At 40.9% G+C, this 19,325-nt stretch overlaps 1 protein-coding gene across 2 annotated transcripts in view; it reads left to right on the top strand.

Annotated features, from left to right (window-relative positions):
* Positions 1-19,325, top strand: part of LOC131673632 (carbonic anhydrase-related protein 10) — a 107,390-nt gene that overhangs the window by 66,852 nt on the left and 21,213 nt on the right. For both annotated transcript variants that reach the window (XM_058951763.1, XM_058951762.1), the window contains exon 4: positions 9,637-9,828. In XM_058951763.1, coding sequence (XP_058807746.1) covers positions 9,637-9,828 — 192 coding nt within the window. The remainder of the gene's footprint in view (positions 1-9,636; positions 9,829-19,325) is intronic.

Here is a 19,325-nt window from a genome sequence, read left to right as displayed (position 1 = left end):
GTAGTCGACGAAAGCTACGTCGCAGTTGCGACCTAGACCGTGATTTAGGACTACCATGAAGCTGTAAAGTATGCAGCGGCGCTGTGCCCTCGCAACTCTCGTTTTTATTTGATCGGATTCGCAATATAAACATCGACGCAGCACGTATGCAGTGAAGAGCGTATAGCAGTGTATAATAAATCCACAGATTAATCAGTCCTGATTTCATAATGCCGCTGTTTAACGAGCGCTACGTCAATGTAATATATACGTCTCTGAACGAACAGTGCGCTAGCTATATTTACGAACAGTAGGCGGCGGCTATGTCAATTTGACTATGGTGTTATTACCTCGCAAGCGCGTCTACGCGCAGTTAAAAACAAAGGAATAGCTCGCGCGCGATTCAGCCTTGTCTCATCAATCAATCAATCCGTGCAGGCCGCGCGCTCGTGTATGACTAACCTACGTACGTAAATATGCTGATACTCGCGCGCAAGAACCAACTTTCCATAATGGATCCCTCTTGCGGCCATTTCATCATGTCGCGCGGAGAGTTACAGTATTCATCATGCGTCGACTGCCACACGACAATGTACTTCTTGTCGAGTACGCAAACTGGATATTGCAATATTTCTTGCTCGTCAATTTGGACGCACTTTTTTACTCGATGCATAAATTACTCGACGAGAAAGTGCAGTCGTAACGGAGGTCCTCGAGAGGAGAGCGCGCAATACAAAATCTCGGATTTTTTTCGCGCATCGAATAAGCTTTAACTCTTCCTTCCGGATTCGTATAGTATGAGAGAAAGGGGAGGTACTCGGTGCTTAATCTTAGCCCGAACGCTTTCCGTCTCTCTCTTTCAGTCTAATAACATTCTCCTCGTTTCGCTTTCGCTGTCTTTCTCTTTCGTTCGCAGTTGCAGTCGACCCTAGGCAAGCCAAGGAGCAGCGATCTTTCTCTCTCTCTCTCTTCTCCCTTGTAGTTGGCGCCTCATACCATTGCCGGCGAATTTATACGCCGTTTAACCCGGTTAAAACTTTGGCACTTAAATTAAACAATAGAAGGAACACCGAGAGTCGAGCCCCTCGCGCGTACGTCTTCGCTCTCCTTCCTCTCTCGTCTTATTTCTTATACCTATCCTGTTACTTGCAGCAGCTTGCAGTCTTCTTCTTCTTCCTTTATTTTTCATTAGGCCGCGATCGCGTCGACTTTTCAAAAGTGTCTTACACCTCGTCTCACAACTTTATTACGGCCTCGATTTTTGCTTCCTCCCATACAGTTGCTCATCTTTAGGGACTGCTATTACTATTACCAGAGAGAGAGAGAGAGAGAGAAAACGCTCTCGCTGAAATGCTGTTTCACGATCATCGAGGGAATATCGTGCCACTTGACGTTTCTGCCGGTTCGTTCACTCCTTTCAAACGGGCTCTCCCACATGACTCTAAAAATGAATCTCTCCTTATCGACAACTTGCTTCATTTTTCATTTGATTGAATAATCTTCGAGACAAGCTTAGAATTGTAAAAAAAAATTAATTTGTGCAGCATTAGTCATCGTAACAATCATGAATTATGTGTAATGAAGAACCGTATAACCTCGATGAGTATGGTTATAATTCTTTATGATTTAATGGGATCATAGATAATTGTAACTTTCAGCAATTTATCCGTGCTCATAATATACGATGAATAACTTTCCTTAGATAAATAGTCATAAGTAAAATATTATACGAGGCTACGATTTTTTTCTCTGGATAAATTCATTGCTTTCCCAGCAAGCTCTTCGGCGTCTTCTAATTTTTCTTATCAACTATATTAATATACTAATTACTTCTGTTGAAATAAAAACTTTGTTCTTTTAACTTTTTTTGAAAAAGTAGAGTGGAGGATACGGTAGAGAAAAGTTTAATGGGGAGGAGGGGATGGGATGTCGTAAAATTTGCCTTTTATATATATATATATATATATATATATATATATATATATATATAACTCATAGATGAATTAATGAGAATGAATATAGGGGAGACCCAGGTAAGACGGATACCTTAAGGAAAAATTGATAAAAACGGAAGTGAGTAAATAAAAATTCATATTATTATATGTTTAACGTTAAATAGGCATAATAAAAAATTCATATGTGCAATGACAGTCCTGTAAATTATTTATAAATCAAGACAATAAATTGATGAAAAATTAATTAAACTTTCAGCGCTTCAAAAATCGCCGAGCAAGACGGACACATCAAGAAAATACATTAGATCAAAATAAATAATCTTTTTATCATTTTTAAAACGAAATAGATAAAAAATAAACAAATAAGATGCAAGTGAAAAATTATTTCAGTAAATAAATATTTTTTGGTAAATTAAATTCCAAAATTTTCAAAAATTAATAAATAAAAAGTTTATGCAAAAAATAAATAGAACATTTTGATTTAAGAACAAAATAATAAATAAATTAATTAACAAATTATTATTGAAATAATTGTTTCTCTGATATTTAGAAAGTATATTACTTATTCAACGATAGAAGGCAAATTATGTTTCCAAATTACATATAAAACTACTAAAAATTAAAAAAAAATTATTTTAAAAAACTTTGATTTAAGCGATGTCCATCTTCCCGGGGACCATCTTATCCAGTAGAGACAAAAAAGTTTTCAACGTTATAAATGAAGTAGAAAATAAGTTATTAATTATTCGAGTTAACGGATGCATTAAATATAAATAAATACTATAACCCTATAATTTTATTATAACCCTATATAATTTTATTCTCATTCATCTCATCGTTCAATTCCAAAATAGACTTGTCGCTCAAGTATTCCATCCGAATTTCAAGCAAATAAATAACTTGAAATCAAAAGGAAACCTAATTGCTCAATAAAATAAAGAAGTCAATTAATTAGTGTTCTAAATTCTGGCGTCACATTAGCGTTCCAGACAGATTTGAAAATCTGCAAACTCAACTCACCAATTGCAATTAATAGAAGCTGCACACTTTTCCCTTTTTTAAGGTAGGAAACAATGGTCGCCTTTGGATAACCCTTCAAACTAAACCTCCGTTCTAAAGCGCACGGCGAGCCAGCTGTGAGAGTAAGACGTATAAATACAGGGTAGCAAGTACTAGTTAATGCTGGGTGTAGAAGAGAAGTTAAACAGAGGTGGCTACGAGTGTGGAAATGAGCGAGCGAGTGAGAGAGAGAGAGAGAGAGAGAGCGAACGAGACGGGGAGGGGGCTTCGTTAACTGCATCGTACACTGCTACTACTGCCAGTCTGACCATATAGCCACAGCATAAGCTCCTACTCACATTGTTGCAAACGTGTAGTTGCCGAAAACGTGATCAGCCTGCCAATACCACTCTCTCGCTCTCTCTCTCTCTCTCTCTCTCTCGCTCTCTCACTCTCTCACTCTCTCTATCGCCGCGTCGCTGCAAGCCGAATTCGTATTAATTATCAAACAATGTTGCCCTCGAAATCGACACCCTTTGGCCCTTTATGCTGCTCTCACTCGTCCCTTTTGTTTTATCCGCACGTTTCATTTGCAGTTGCGATTTCTTTTCACCTTCGCCTATTTTTCTTTCCACTCTTCTTTTCACTAAGTAGCGAGTCTACGTGGTTTGAAATTCCCCGCTCATTTGAAGATTTAATCATTTATTTTTAATCACGGATTCGCTTGTAAAATGCTACGTCAAGTTTAAAGTTATAATCAGGATCGATTACTCGCGCACTAAATGTCCAGGACTACAATGGAAAATAATTATAAAGGTATCGATTGGAATGAATTACAGGTGAAGATTAACGAGACCGATGAGCCGGGAAATAGAATTCAGGTTGCTTTGGGCGGTCAAATTGAAACACCAGAGCCCAATTGATCGGCCCTGCCCAAGTCCTTTTAATCGATTTAAATTCAATCAAATTTTTCTATATTTGTAGCGCAATTTATTTTCTATTTTTACTAGAACTCCATGATTCTTTTACCTTTTCGACAATTCAAGTATTATATTGGCTAAATTAAATCATGGTGAAGTCTGCTCCTAGAAACTGCTGGCTAGACTATAATAGAACTGTGATTGAATTTCAAGAAACCAGGCAACCGCATCACGTTCAACGATTGAATCTAAAAGAGCGCGGGAAGGAAAAAACATCAGAACGGGAGAGCGAGAGAGAGAGAGCGAGAGAGAGAGAGATGAAATTAAAAATTACAATACGCGACATCCAATTCCAGTACGCATAAAGCTTCTCACGCGCGTGGAGTAAGTAAAAGTTGTCGACACTTCGCGCAGACACGTGATTAAACTTTGGAGAAGCTCCCTCTTTCTCTCTTTCCATCACTTTGGCGTATACATCCGGGCGGCATAACGGCCCGCAGAAATGACAAACAGAAGTGAAAAAAAGCAGCAGCAGTACAACAAGCCACCGGCAAAGTTGGCCCACCATAGAAAAGCGCGGTGGCGCTGGCGGTTGCAAAGGAACATGTTCGCGCGGAACTTCCGGCACTCTCCTCTCTCCTCTCTCTCTCTCTCTGCCTCTTTCTCAGTGGGCTTCTACTTCTTCTTCTTCTTTCTTCTAGGTCGGGACGCTCTCTCTCTCTCTCTCTCTCACTCTCACTCTTTCATGGCGAGCAGCCGTGCGAGGCCCCGCGCAGCCAAGACCCGCGTTTCTCTTCCGTGGCTCTTTATTTCTTTGCTGTGCGTTCGCCAAGGCTTTGAGCCGTTTTTTTTTGTTTTCTCGCTACCTACTGCTTTTCGCTTCCCTATACTCGCAGGCACGCGCAAGCACACGCCCTTTGTGGCGAGTTCCTCAAAAGTACTGCCAGCACTTTCTGTAATTTTCTATTTGATTCTATACGTAAAACTTTTCAGGCTTGCTAATTGGAATCTTTTTAATTGCTACGTATAGACTGAGATATAAAGAGGAGTTATTCAACTGCGTTTTTGTTACTTTGTATGAAAATTTATTAGATACGTACGAGTCAATCTAGGTGTGCTTGGATGAATGTCGGTCAGTGCGTCCTTTTAATAAAGTTATTACTTCTTATACTCGATTCAATTTTCACATCACAAAGAAAAACTTTGAAGTTGGACTCGTCTTTCACTTGTAAAAACCTGCTCGGAATGTTAATTGATTAATTTAAAAAAATTTTAATTAGCTTCATTTTATTTCATCATGCGCGAAATGAATAAAGTTGAAGCATGAACGAGGAAGAAATGTGAAAAATGCAATGAAATTTGATTGCGCATCGAGCGATAAATATAGAGAACTTCAGTCAAGACTTGGGCCGTCCCTTTACTGGAATTTCCCTATAAAGTTTTGCACCGCTTCGACGCCCCATCGCATTCACGGAGACTTTCGTGAAAAGTCGAATTGGCTGGCAGCCGAATGAAGAGAGAATAAAAAAAGAGAGGGAGAGAATGAGAGAGAGAGAAGAAGGCAAGACGCAAACGAAGCCCAAGAGAATATTCGACTTGGCTGGGATTTATCGCTTGGCGAAAATAATAATTTCTCGCGTCCGACGACGCAAGTCAAAACTTCGTCGTCTTTCGATATATTATATAACCTCGCGAAAATAAAGACTATTCCTTCGTTCTCGATAAGGGACGCCTAGTCTTTTACCCGCTGCCCGCGTTCGAGGATTTGCCCGCTGATTGTGCAAATAAAGGGGCTACCATATGATTTATAATGTATATAGAATTTGCAAACCCCCCGCACTGGCAGGCTCAAGCTTTGTTATCCTTTGTCACCAGCGATAAACTTAGAACTTAGATTTTATGTCTTTCGGTCGTTCATGCATAACGTTTTTTTTTTGTTTTCTGTTTCTTTAAATTCATGAAATACGTAAGGCACTCGAAAGTGAGGTGAAAAGCCGTCACACCGCGGGAATAAAAAGTTTACTTCCTCTTTGTTTTGCTTTTCGTTGAACAAGTCAACCGTTAAAAACAAGCTAACTTCGCTCATAAAAAAGGCACAATCCAGTGGCAGGAAAAAAAATCCACTCTATAGCGTTCATTTTCACTTTGTGCGCGCTCTGGAATAGCAAAGCACCTCGAAGAGACAAGCTTAGCTCTCTGCACGCATCGTAGAAAGAGAGGCCTCCTCGTGAAAAGCAAACAAGTGCGATAAAAAGAAATCCCACCTCCATAAATAACGCAACGCTTGGCTACATAAAAACTTATTATCCAACGCGATAAAGCGCGTAAAGTCGCGGAGTTACCCATGAGATATTTACGAGCGCGCATCTAGTCGAGAGAGACGCGTGTCGTCGCTTTTGAATTATGTATCTGCACAAATGAAAATCTCTCTCTCCCTCTCTCTCTCTCTCTCTCTCTCTCTTAATTTATGAAAACGCGAATTTGCGTAGTCGCGTATCGAAACGGCGGCGAGAAAGAAGCAGAAACAAAAATGTTAGTTATCGCTTTGAGACATTTTAGGGCGCCTCATTATCTCTAACTGATGACGCCATCATTCAGAGGAGGGCAAGAACGGGTCGCACATCTACGTGTGTGCCGTTGCGTCCAATTAAACGTCCAATCAATTATCCGCGCGGGCGCGGTGCCACCACGCGAGCTTCTTGTTCTAGTCTGCGCGCCGCGTGGCGCAAAGGCAAGAAGTCAGCCAGACGTTGCGCCAAGACGCTCGCGATCGATCACGGCCTAGCGCGAGCTCTATATGCGCACGTGCGCGACGAAAAACCAACAGCAGCAGCCGCTGCCGTAGCCCACGCGCCTGGTGTCTTCATTTATTGCACCGCCCCGACGACTATGTACGTGGTGCAGCATTCAATTAACCGCGCGGCCGCGCGACCCCGACGACGACGACGACGACGACGACTTCTTTTTTGTCACTTCTGCCGCAGCCACGAGATCCCTTTTTGCCGCTGCACCTTCCCTGCCGACTTGATAAATTAAAAGGCTGTGCTAGAATGTCTCCGATAATGTTAACAAGTTGACCGTAATAGCTTCGAATTTAAGAGCAGCAAAGCTTCCCTCGAGGAGCTATCGATCAATTATCATTGGGCCGCACGACTATTTTTATCTGGTTTCATTATTTGAAATTTCTTGTTTTTATATAACTAGTGTCGTTAATCTCTCGCTCGAATTCAGAAATATTCAGTTTCATGCTTGAATCAAATCGAAATTATTATAAGCAAAATTAAAGAATTCTAAAATAAACTATACATACAAACGATAATTCTATGCTTTCAGACGCTTACCATAAGTCGATATTATTAGTAATAATCCAATCATATTGATATTCGCCAATAGTAATAATTTCAAATCTAATAAACTAACAGGTTCTTAGATGTTTAGCTATTTATAGGTAATATGGGCAGCGCACCAAATCAGTTATATTCTTTCTTTTTCAAATGAATAGAACTGCCGGCTACAAGTAACAATTTAATTTTGTTGATTTTTTAACATATTGGTTTATAATATCAAGCTTTTTGTAGGGTATCTCCGTACCAACAGATATGTTATTTTAATTAAAATGTTTTTCTACTGTTTCTTCAGTTATTTATCCGTGATCATTTGGAGACTTTATTTAAATATACAATTTGAATTTCTAATTGTTTTTTAAAAATAAATTAACGGTGCTGAATGCACCGAAATCAATTCGCAGAATTTCATATAAAATATCGATTTATAATATTCTTTATTGTTGATGATATTTATTCGAAGTAAATATTTACAATAAATATATTCAATAAATTTATATAAGTCCCATAAATAAATGTAACTGGAGTTAATTAACATTACTTTCAATGCCTACAAATTATTATACTGATTTGTATTAATAGAATATTAATAGATGTAGAACGCCTCGATCTATTATTTAGTGCTGATTTACTTATAACAGTGACCTACGTGAGTGCATTCAGTCAATCAGATCACAAATAAATTAACTTCACTCGGCAAACAGTCACTTTTTTATATAGGAAAATCAAAATATATAGAATCAGATGCGCTTTGCGTGCTCTTATACTCTTTTTCATTTTTTGTTATGTTGATTAACGTATATAATATAAATTACTGTTGTCGAAGGTGGATTTTTCAATTTTTTTATAAAACACATATCATAGCGTATAAATGTGCATTGGTAAAATAGTTCCGTGTATTCCAAATTCATTATTTATCATATTGAAAACTGCTACGAATAATTTTTAGTTCTTTTCAACTATTCAACTATTTCAAATTACTATTCAACATTTATTCTATTCTTTGAATGAAAATTGCTTAATTACAATATTTATTTCAATCTTACACATTCAAATATCAGATTATCGATTAGTAATAGAAAATATTTAGAACGATTTCAACATCTTGTTTTTACAACACGATTTATTCGCTGATAGTTTTATAAAATGAGTGTAAAAACAATAATACTGCAACCTACTTTTTTTACTTTCATTATCTTCAAAATTACCCGTATCAACTATGGTGAATTAAATTTTTATTACTAAAATCTCAACTCAAAACTACATCTACACGCTTATTTGCCGTTACATAACAGTCTATAACGTGACTATATCAGATGACGAAAAAAAATCACTGTATCCATCTCTTTTTTATAAAGGGGATAAATAAAGCTAATAAACGATAAATGACATTATGATAATGAATGGTGAATTAAAGATTATATATTTTATATGTTTTATTTTCTTGCTAAAAACAAATTAAATTAAAACAGAAAGAAAAATTCAACTAAAATCAATTTGAATTTTCAATCTTTTTTTATTTGAGCCAATCAGATCACGAATAAAATGCTTTAACATGACTTCCATTACCTTTTTATAAGGGGAATATGCTTCAACATGGCTTCTATTAATTTTTTTATAAGGGGGTATTTTCTTGCTAAAAACAAATTAAATTATTACTAAAATAAAAAAAATCAACTAAAAGTAATTTGAATTCTTAAGTTTTTTTTTCATTGGAGCCAATCAGATTACAAAAAATATGCTTCAACATGGCTTCCGTTAATTTTTTTTAAGGGGATTACATGGTATTACTTTCAGTGTTTCTTTAGGAGTTTTATTTCATCGAATGAATTACTCAAGAAATTAAACCTAAATTCCTACTTATCCTTTCATAGCTCTTTGCAATATTTGAGTTTCTTAATTATTTGAAATAAATGAAGTTGTCATTTAATAATTTATCAATTCAGAATTGGGGATTCTCGATCATCGGAAGCAAATCAAAGAATTGCTATAAATTCGACATTAATGATTCTATACGGCCAGACAACAGTCGAGATTTACTTGAAATAAATGTTGGACTTATAAAAACAGAAATAATAATTATATCGAAAAGTTTATGAAAATGTTATCAATTATTAAGATTCAAGACAAATCCTCAAATGGAAAATCAATACATATGACTATTTCAAGTAAATTTCGAATGGACAGAGAGTCAAATGCACGCCTGACCGGAATCGAATACGCACTGATCCTGGCAAACATCAATTATACATTAAAGGATTACACATTCGAAAATGAATCGTAATCCTATTGTCACAATACTATTACGTTTCGTAACTTCAAATAAAATAAATCAAATGGCAATCTTGGTTCTGCCAGCTTGAATTATGAAATTGGCCGTGAAATAAAAATGTTATTACTGGATATCGATGAATAAAAAAAATAAAATTTGTTTCACAGGTCTCAGGTCATCTGCACAACACTGGTCAATTCTTGGTGTTTCGGACGGATAAAGAATCCAAAGTACGAGTGAACATCACTGGTGGGCCTCTCGCCTATCACTATCAATTCGAAGAGATTTACATTCATTACGGTCAAGATGACAACCATGGCTCGGAACATCACGTCAACAATTATGCGTTTCCCGCCGAGGTGAGTGTCGAGTTGTGATCGCATTTTTCCAAGGGGAACGAAAAGTGGAGAAAAATGGTGAGCAACTGAAAATACACGGAAATTCGTAAATAAATGTACTAAAAGCTCTCTGCGTTGGAGTATCGAGCATCAAAAAGCCCTTTAATCCCATTCTTTATGCTTTGAACAGACGTGACCGACGGCGTCATACGTAACGCCCTAGCACAGCTCCATATCCGGCTTAAAGTATCGTCAAGCTTTAATATTTACTCCCGGCCGATTTGCCGACAGTCGATGGTCGGTCATTCCCTTGCGCTTTATCGAGGCTCTCCATCAGCGTCACGCCCGTCCCTAATTCGTCTCCACTTTTTTTTTCTCCTCGTCCCCGCCTCTGCACCGCCGCCTGATCGGAACCCGTTTATCTGCGTAGTCGTAGAAAGCCCCGATTCAAAAACTAAACGTACCTGAACTTTTGATGCACCCGACGAGTGTCACAGTGCTCGAGGAGAGACTTAACAAGAGAGCCCATCGAAGACGAACACTGTAGACGGAGAATCCAGTTTGGCTTGCAGTTATAGGTTATTTAAAAACGAAAACTGGTTTAATTCTAATGCAACTGACACCTTTGTTTGCAGTTCATTATGTGCAAACTTAATAAATCGCGAGTGACACTTCTGATTACTGTATATTAATCTGGCGAGAGGATTCAATCAGGGCAAGATAATCAATATCTTGCACTAGTCATCACTGACTGTACGATAAAATACATGGATCGTTGCTACAATCTATGCAATTAATGATGTATTAAAAAAATCGTTTTTTGAATATTCCAAAAATGCTTATTAAATCAAAATTAAATTAAAAAGTGACGGAATTGAAACTTAAACTCACGGTCCCAGACTTGCAAATCCAACGGCTTGACCACTAGATCACGACCGTCACAGGCTGAGCTTAGTTCATATCTTACTTTAAATATACAATCCACTAATATTCAGATGAATATTTACGTGATCCCAGCAGTTCAATGTGACTTCAGATCGTTTCATTATTATCGTCATTGCAACTTTACTTGCTGCAACAAAGAATTGCGATGATAAGATATTTTGTTATTATCTGACAAGTAATTGATAACTTTGTTTTACTCTTTTGAGCTGCTTTAGAGATGATCAATTTAAGGTGTACAATGAGTAAAAACTTTGACATCCTATTTGAGCATATAATTTCTTCATCTTCATTTATTGAATGAAATAAAGCTAAGGCACTGAAAACACTTCAATTATAAAGACTGCTGCGTATATACATAATTTTTTCTTTGGGCTTGTAACCAATGAAAGTCACCCAAAGAAATCTTCAAACCTGTAAAATAGAGCGTATGCGCTAATTAAATTTGAGGTCTTGCTTTTGCCTACGAGCGCTAATGACATTCGAGCACAGCCTTCGGAATAAAAAGCAGTGGTCGATCGCGTAGCTGTATGTAATCTCTCGTACCTATGGGCATAATCTTCAAAGACTGACGACCCGGCTCTATAATCCTATGTGCGGACGTGCGCTAGTCTCCTGCCAGGAGTCATTACGCGTCAGGCATCGACGTTAATTAATTGATATTAATTATATCTCCACTCTCATTCTCCATCTGCGATGCGAGCGCAAATACATGATTTGGCGCGCTTTTGAAAATTAAACCTTCCCTGAGCTAGAAATCAATTAACGCAAGTGCACCTTTTAGACCGGATGTCGATAATTGCGCGCGCGACCTATTGGATCTGAAAGAATTACGAAAATCCATTACGCTGTACATTACAGCGTGTCTCTGTGAAACTCTTAAGTTACACCGATGTAGCGAGTGCAGATTATCGCACACCCACGATGCTTTCAGATGCATTATGAGGATCCTCTGCCAACCTGTTAACGAATTAACACGTCTCGTTTGACGTTCCGACTTTTTAGTCTCTTGAAGCTGCTACTCTTAAAACCTCTTTATCGCTTCAGGAGGCGCATTCTGCTCCCCGCCAATTCAATTATGACGCATTTCGACATTTTTCAATTAGCTTTAGCTCTACAAATTTTTTTTTGTTTTCATCACTAATTGTCGACAGTAATCCAAGTACAAGCATGAAATACAGGCGGACGTGTAACGACAAACGCGGGGATGAAAGAAAGCGGAAAAAAAAAATCGGACATAACGTACACGGCGTAGTGCAGACGTACATTGCGTAAAGCAAGCATAATGGGGAAACGTTTATCGTGTTGCCCTGTGGTACGTACTACTACAGACGATGGGAAAGCGTGGCGCTAGAGCAGCGTTCAACTCACCGTATCCCGGGCTGGAGGGTGTAGACGCCGCCGACTCGTTATTTCGAGCAACTCCCTTGTGCGAGCTCGCGCTCACCTTCCTCCCAGTCGATAAACCTCGAATCGATTTGCGGTTAATCGTCCACATAATTCAACCGGCCGCCGCGTGAGCCTCTCGCTCTCTGGACGCCTCCTTCTTCTACTACTACCCTCTCTGCCCCTATTCTTGTATCTCGCTTATTCGCCGGGATTCTCTACCGTTGCTGCTGCTGCTGCTGCTGCTGCTGCTGCTGCTGCTGTGCTGCTCTTAGCCACTTTCTTCTAGCTGCGAGCTTTGTTTTTCTTTTGTATGTACCTAGACTGAGATCGCTTTTCGTGGATTTTCTCTTTCGAGCGATCTCTCGCGATTAGTTGTTGATTGGATTTCTTTTTGTAAGATTGCGATATGTTGAAATATAGCTGTTCGAATTAAAGATCGCGAATGGTTTGAAATAGAGCAAGCGGTGTAAATTTCATTTTCCATGACGTACTGTTATTCAGGAAAAAAATTACCTAATCGCTTATACCGGTATTTTTCAACAAAGTAAATATAATGAGTGTGATCTATATTGGTTGATGACATTACTAAAAGTCTTCTAATAAATCGATTTTCAATTCTTCTCAAAAAATGCATTCCAGAAATTCCACTGATTATTACATATTCCATTTGAAACTATAACGGTCTTTTAACTGCATCGCGGTTTCATGCTTTAATTATATTGATTCGTTTAGAAATAAAGTAAAACTACCACGAGCTTGAAAATTGCGTCCAGCATTCTCCAATAAAGTTATATTTTTTTTAGCCTGAAAGTACAGCTCGTAATATCGAATAGAGCGGTACGTCGATCATTAAAGGCTACTCGTTTCGTAAATAGCATCGAACGTACGTACAAGAAACAATGGTAGTTGAAAATTATTATAGAGCAAGCTCACGCGAACGAGACCGAAAGTTTCGAGAAAGGCAAATTAATTAGGAGTTTGTATAATTGAACTCTGTGTAGCGAGCAAAGCCTCTTTACTGTGGAGCTATAGGCGAGTAATTTAATTCAGCTTGCACGGCTGCATTATACCAACCACTATCTATCCCATACATCTTTATGTATCTATATACACATACAGCCTCGCGTCTCCCGTCGTAAGTAAGCCAGCAGCAGTCCAAGTTGCTATTCCTGCCCAGAGTCGTCAGAAGAGCCATTCGCGTTGCATCGATGAAACGCTCGCGGGCCGCCAATGGTAGTTAGCCAGAATCAGCTGTGTTGCTACCGCTGCCCTGTTGCAGACACAGAGCTAGCGGCGGACCAGCGAGAATCGCGATGCGGCGGAAGGCGCAGAATTGGCATGGCGTCGAGCGATGAATGGGCTGTGGGCCTCTTTGCCCAAGCGGCTCACGTACGCTCGACAGTGAGAGAGACTCCGCTACACATACGAGCGATAAGTTCGATCCCCGCCACATTTCACCCGGCGAAAATCAAGCACGCGCGCGCGCGAGAGAGAGAGAGTTTCGCTTTTGTATACGTGCGGCAAAGCGGGTTCCTTTTATCGGACCGAGGCCATTTGTCCGCTTTTATCGTGATTTTATCACTCGAGTCAAACCGAAATCCGACCTCTCTCTCTCTCTCTCTCTCTCGCTCTCTGCCGCTATTGCTACTCATGATTACCGTCTCGATGGTGCCACTGCAAATAAGATGCGCGTATTGGATTTATACATTTCTCTTTTGCGTTTTAATATTGCTTTGGCTATCAATCTTGAGCTATGTAACGCCGGTGAATTCATTTGTAGCCAATTGTTTTGTTTTATCCTTGTCGTGGTAACAATTTCATTTTGAATTAGAAAAGCTCCAATAAAGTTCAAAAAATGATGTACTAATCGAATATTGCTAATTTAGAGACTCAAAGACTGTTATCGAGATTCGAAATTGAAATAAGTGTCAACTGTGTTTCATATTAAGTAGATTAAGTAGTGCGCGGAATGGATTTTCTTTTCTCAAATAACATTAGAAGCGAATCGTTCTGTTGGTCTTTCTTGTTGTCGGTTTTAATTAAAATCGCTTTAAGTATACAAAAGAAAATTGAAAATTTTCCTGGCAACGTTTCTTAAAAAAGAAATTTTTGATTTAAGCCGATCTCGAAATTTGGAAGATCCTATAGACAGGATGGCATACACACAGAGAGAGCATACACGTAGAGGACAGTCATATTCAAATATTTCGACGAGTAGCGTATACGCGGGATCAGATAACAGCATAGTTGAATTAACGCGAGTTTGCGAACGAGGGATTGGTCGTGTCGGTCGGAGAGGGGAAAGAATCGAACAAACACGAAGCGGTATGGACAAAGGGGTAGAGAGAAAGAGAAAAGTGTGTTTAATCTGTGGACGCAGAGAAATGAACGTTATAGGTATACGCGTATGTATATACATGTGTGGCGGCTAGCCGAGGGTCTGCTAAAGCAAACGCAAACTTTGATTTTGGTATCGTCAGCCCCTCATCTGTGTGCAGCCCTCTACCAAACGTTTGCTGAGCGTAATCAAAATCTATCTTATAGCATTGGCCGCTTCGCAAGTGCGAATTGCTATCCAGTGCGAGTTTCTACCGCGACACATGAGAAAAAAGAGGGTTCGATCTAACTCTGGTTTCTCCTGTTTTTTTTTATCGACTTACCAATAGATCAATGTGTCCTGGATCTTACGTGTTACAATTTTGTACATGTTTTTATTTATTTATTTTTCAAAATAGAGAAGTGTTTGAATAATGAGAAAGAACTGGAAATTTTTAAAACGTCACTACCGAAACAAAGACAAACGGTTAGTTTAAATAATGAAAACTATATAATTTCATTAGTGATTACTGTCTCATTTGAATATTTATTCTCATTCCGCGTATTAGACAATAAGTTGTTCATGAACATCCCTGAAGCTCTCATCGTTCCATCATTCGTTTCTAAATGAATTACACTGAAAATGATATATTTGAATAAAACGTAATTACAAGTGAAGTTCAACCGAAATTGTCATTAACGAGAGGGAGAGAGGAAGAGGCGCATCAGTGGCTTAATCACAGGATTTCGAGGAGGCATGCATAAAGGAGTCGTCTGCCGGCTGTTTGCCAAATAATCATCGCGTAAGGAGGGTGGAGCCCTCTCGGCATAAAGAGGCCACGTGTGTGTGCGCGGGCGCACCATGTAATATTTGGCGGCAGCTAGCTAGCAGCACAAGACACATCTCTCGAGAGAAATAGGTGAAGCAGCGGCTGGCGCGCTGCCGCTGTGTCGCGCATCAAGAGGGTGGGTCGGTTGGAGGGGGGAGGGGGCCCTTTGACGCTACCTGCTGCTTTCGGCATGATGAAGTGCAGGAGCGCGCGCGCGCGCGCGAGCGCCCAATGTGGCCGCCCTCCTTCAATGAACGCGCGCGAACCTCCTCGTCTTCCACCTATATATTCAGCGAGCTACAAAGCCACCCCCTCGCCTTGTGCGCCCGTGTGTGCGCGTTTAGGGTACACTGATTAACGAGCCGGCCCAAGGATTAACTTGTGTGACCACTTTCGCCGACCGGGAATGCCACTCGCACAAGCCTTGTTAATCTCCGCGATATGCCATTCCTAATTATATTAGGTGTGGTTTCATTTGCTCGCCACCCTCCCCCCTCCCTCTCCGCGCATACCCCTGTACGCGATGGTCCGTTGTCGGACACCAAGACGATTCATGGGATTAGAGACGCCCGCTCGCGCCCGCCTTCACTTTAATTTCTATTAGACCCAGTGGCACGTGTAAAATTAATTGCCTCGCGGATGTGGCCACCGAACGAGCGCCTTTTTCCCCCTCCCAAGCGTGCCCTCCGATTTAGTTGGCTCGGTTCAATGTGACCCTATCTATTTTGCCGTAGGCTTACACAGTTGTTCGCGAATCGATTACTTATTATTCAGAGAACACGGGTTTCTCGCGCAGTTTCACGTTGTGCGACTATTTGAGCCTCGTTTTACCGGACAGCAAGGTAATGCAAAGAACGCTTTATTATCAAGAAAAATTCCAGCCGCTCCATAGACTTCACATCGAATATGCGATTCCTCGGAACGTCTTTTGAAATGAAAAATTGTCAGTTCTCCGTCACGTTCAACTGGTGGTATACCTGTACGATCCACTTACCACGTTGCTTTTTAGTTCCGCCAGAGTTGGATAATGTAATGTAGCTTTTTGTTGCAATTGCAATCAGTCATGAAGAGCGAGCAAAGGAGGCTTTAGTCGGGCAACAAATCTCATCAGCGTTTATCCGCGAGCCACTTCTCCGGCGGCAGGGCAAAAAACAAAAATGAAAAATGAACGCCCCCGCTCTCGTAAACGCAAAGTTATAATTTTCAGAATCAAGAATTCCTCGGGCAAGACAATAAAAGAGTGTCGCAACCGAGCTCTAGGGGTAGTAAATATCCCAACAAAAGAAGGGGCTGAAAAGTTTTGAATCCGGCGAACATATTTCATTCGGGTCGTCAGAAAACAAAAACCGGGTAAATCCCTTAAAAAGCACGAGAGAAACAGTGACGGCCAAACAAGGGGGTGGATGCAGCGAATGAAGCGAGAAATTTAATAGACAGGGAAATTTACGTGCTCGCGGTCGTCTGATACTCGCTTGGCCGCGTGTCATCGGTTATGACAGAGGCTCGCCGCTAATGGCCAAACAACTGTCGAGCCGCTGCGCGCTGGCGGTTACCGTGCAATCACGACGCGTGCTGCTGCTGCTGCTGCTGCTGCTGCCGCTGCCGCCACCGTTGGCTAGCGGCGAATCGACAGTCGCATAATTGGTCCAATTTGCGAATACAGACTGCGACACCTCTAGACGCGCGATCATCGATTCACCTACGGATACACACGCTACACACGCGCCGCGCGCGCTTACACAAAGTCTTCCTTCGTCTTCGCTCTTTACCACACGATAATGCCTCTATACAGCCTTTCGTTCGTCTTATTTCGTGGCTATATATAGCAGCTCACGAGCAGCGAGCGCTAAGTGAGCTCTTACCAAAGTAACGAGGCCGCAATAAATCTTTGATGCTCTGAAAGAGATTTTTAAGACTACCACCGCTACCAATCTATTGCCTTTTTTTTGTTCTCCCCGCTTGAAAAATTCAATTGGCTTCGCAAAGATTCATGCCCCTTAAGTCATCGTTACCTTTCAACTTTGCATAATACATGCTACCCGTTAACATCCGACCTCTACGATGATTCTGGATTATTGGCATGAAAGGTTCTCGCGGACGAATAGCATTTTCAACTTATCACCCAAATGACTCTTACGTTATCAATGGCTCAGCGGGCATAATCTTGATATTCCACACTATCAATGATGACGGCAAGTGCGAGCAAAGGAACGGCCGTTTGAGAGCAAATCGTCGTGAAAAGAGTTCGGTTCGGTCGAACGGGGCAAGAGTGGAAAAGTATAGCAGGGGAGCTGGGACGCGTGGCTGAGCGATAAAGAGAACGAGAGCGAAAGAAAGGCAAAAAAAGTCAGCAGAAGGGTCTCGCGGAGCTATCGCGTCATTAGTTCATTCAGCGGTTGTTTTGTAAGTCTCCGGAGCGGCCGCGTTTGCGCCATTAGCCGTCGGTGGCGCGGGCTCGAATAGTTTCAGCACGGAATAGTTGGCTCGGGGAATCCCGTCGGTGTACCGCTTGGAACAGGCGGCCAAAGTCGAATGCCCGGCCGGCGAACAATAACCCCGCTCGCAAATCTGCGGTGTGACAAGTTCCTAATAGATTGCGCTATTTCGTTATATTGATGTACAGCGCCGCGCTGCAAACTATGGCTCGCTAAGCGGCTTCCTCGCAGGAGACCCCCCGATAATATTAAATTATTTTAGGCATAGTTCGATAGCTTGGCCGATCTTCGGTAGCCCGCGCTCGATCGCCATAGAGCCCCGGGATTCGTCGAATTTTCCCGAGCGCCGCTATACTGCGGGAATTCGCCTCCGCTAATTTTGAGTATACGGACGCTTTAGCTTGATAAAGCTGTGGGCGAAGCTTCTTCATCAGCTGCATACTCCGCCGCGCCCCCTCCACTCTGACAGTAGTTGGACTAATGAACACACGCTTCGGCTATCACGGCTATTTTAAAACTATGCCCAACAACTTTTGAACCGCATATTAGTGCTACGCGCGCCTGCAAACAAATACGTTTAATTTTACTTCATGAGACTGCTATGCAAAATATACCGTATCAAATTTTCTCTTCATTAAATGTCAGGTTATTTCAATGTTATTTTCGAGAACTAACTCTTGTACAATGGGCTATATTTTTTTTTAGAATCATTACATTCTAAAAACAATGGACTTTAGCACGCTCAGCTGAAAATGTCAAATAACAATCAACGTCGAAGCTCTCGACGTTGTGGAAAATTGTCGTGGCAAGCAAAAGCAATCGTCAACTTTCGCCAAAGCCGCGACGGCGGACGCAATCAAATTAATTCCTCGAGGACGCGGTACTCATAACTACCAAACAAAAGTCCAGTACACGGAGCAAGTCTTAATTGCTAGACGAATAAAAAAGGAAAGAGAGAGAGAGAGAGAGATACAGTAAAACGAAGCTCCTTGTGTTGCGCAGGCTGAGCGTTAATTCTCCTAACGAATTCCCAAGTGGTATATTACTCTTAGCGCGCGGGCGCGAGTCGAAGCGGAGATAATTCGCTTAATTTAGTGAAATCGACGTGAGCGGGCGGGCGGTTCGAGGACTGCTACTACTACTGCTGCTGCTGCTGCTGCACCTGGCCGTGGCGCGCGTTATACACGGAAGCGCACACAGCCGCCAATTGTAATGGTCGTTTGTAGTTGAATGACTCTTGTCGCTGTGATTGTCTGCTGTCACGAGTGCCTCTTACTTCCGATTGAGATTAAAGCTTCGAAGTGAGGGAAAGAGAAGGGGAGAGAGAGAGAGAGAGAGAGAGGCAACCCCGTTATGACGACAATGTGATGCTGCGGCGACTAGGTTTAAACGACCTACCGCCTCTATATAGCAAAAACTTATCCCTCTCTCTCTACTTCAAGCAGATACATGTGTTTCGCTTCAGCTTCAGTAATTACTCGCAAATCTCGCATTTTCCACGTCTCTATATTCAAATTGCTTGTTTGACTTGGCATTTCCGGCCGTTTCAAGTCGATCGTTACACACGTCCACTTCTTTAATTGCAATTCAGCCATGTCAACTTGAA

This window comes from Phymastichus coffea, unplaced genomic scaffold, assembly GCF_024137745.1.
Source record: "Phymastichus coffea isolate CEN01 unplaced genomic scaffold, Cenicafe_Pcof_1.1 PCOF00187, whole genome shotgun sequence".
Lineage (NCBI taxonomy): Eukaryota > Metazoa > Arthropoda > Insecta > Hymenoptera > Eulophidae > Phymastichus > Phymastichus coffea.
This window is presented reverse-complemented; position numbering and strand designations above follow the sequence as displayed.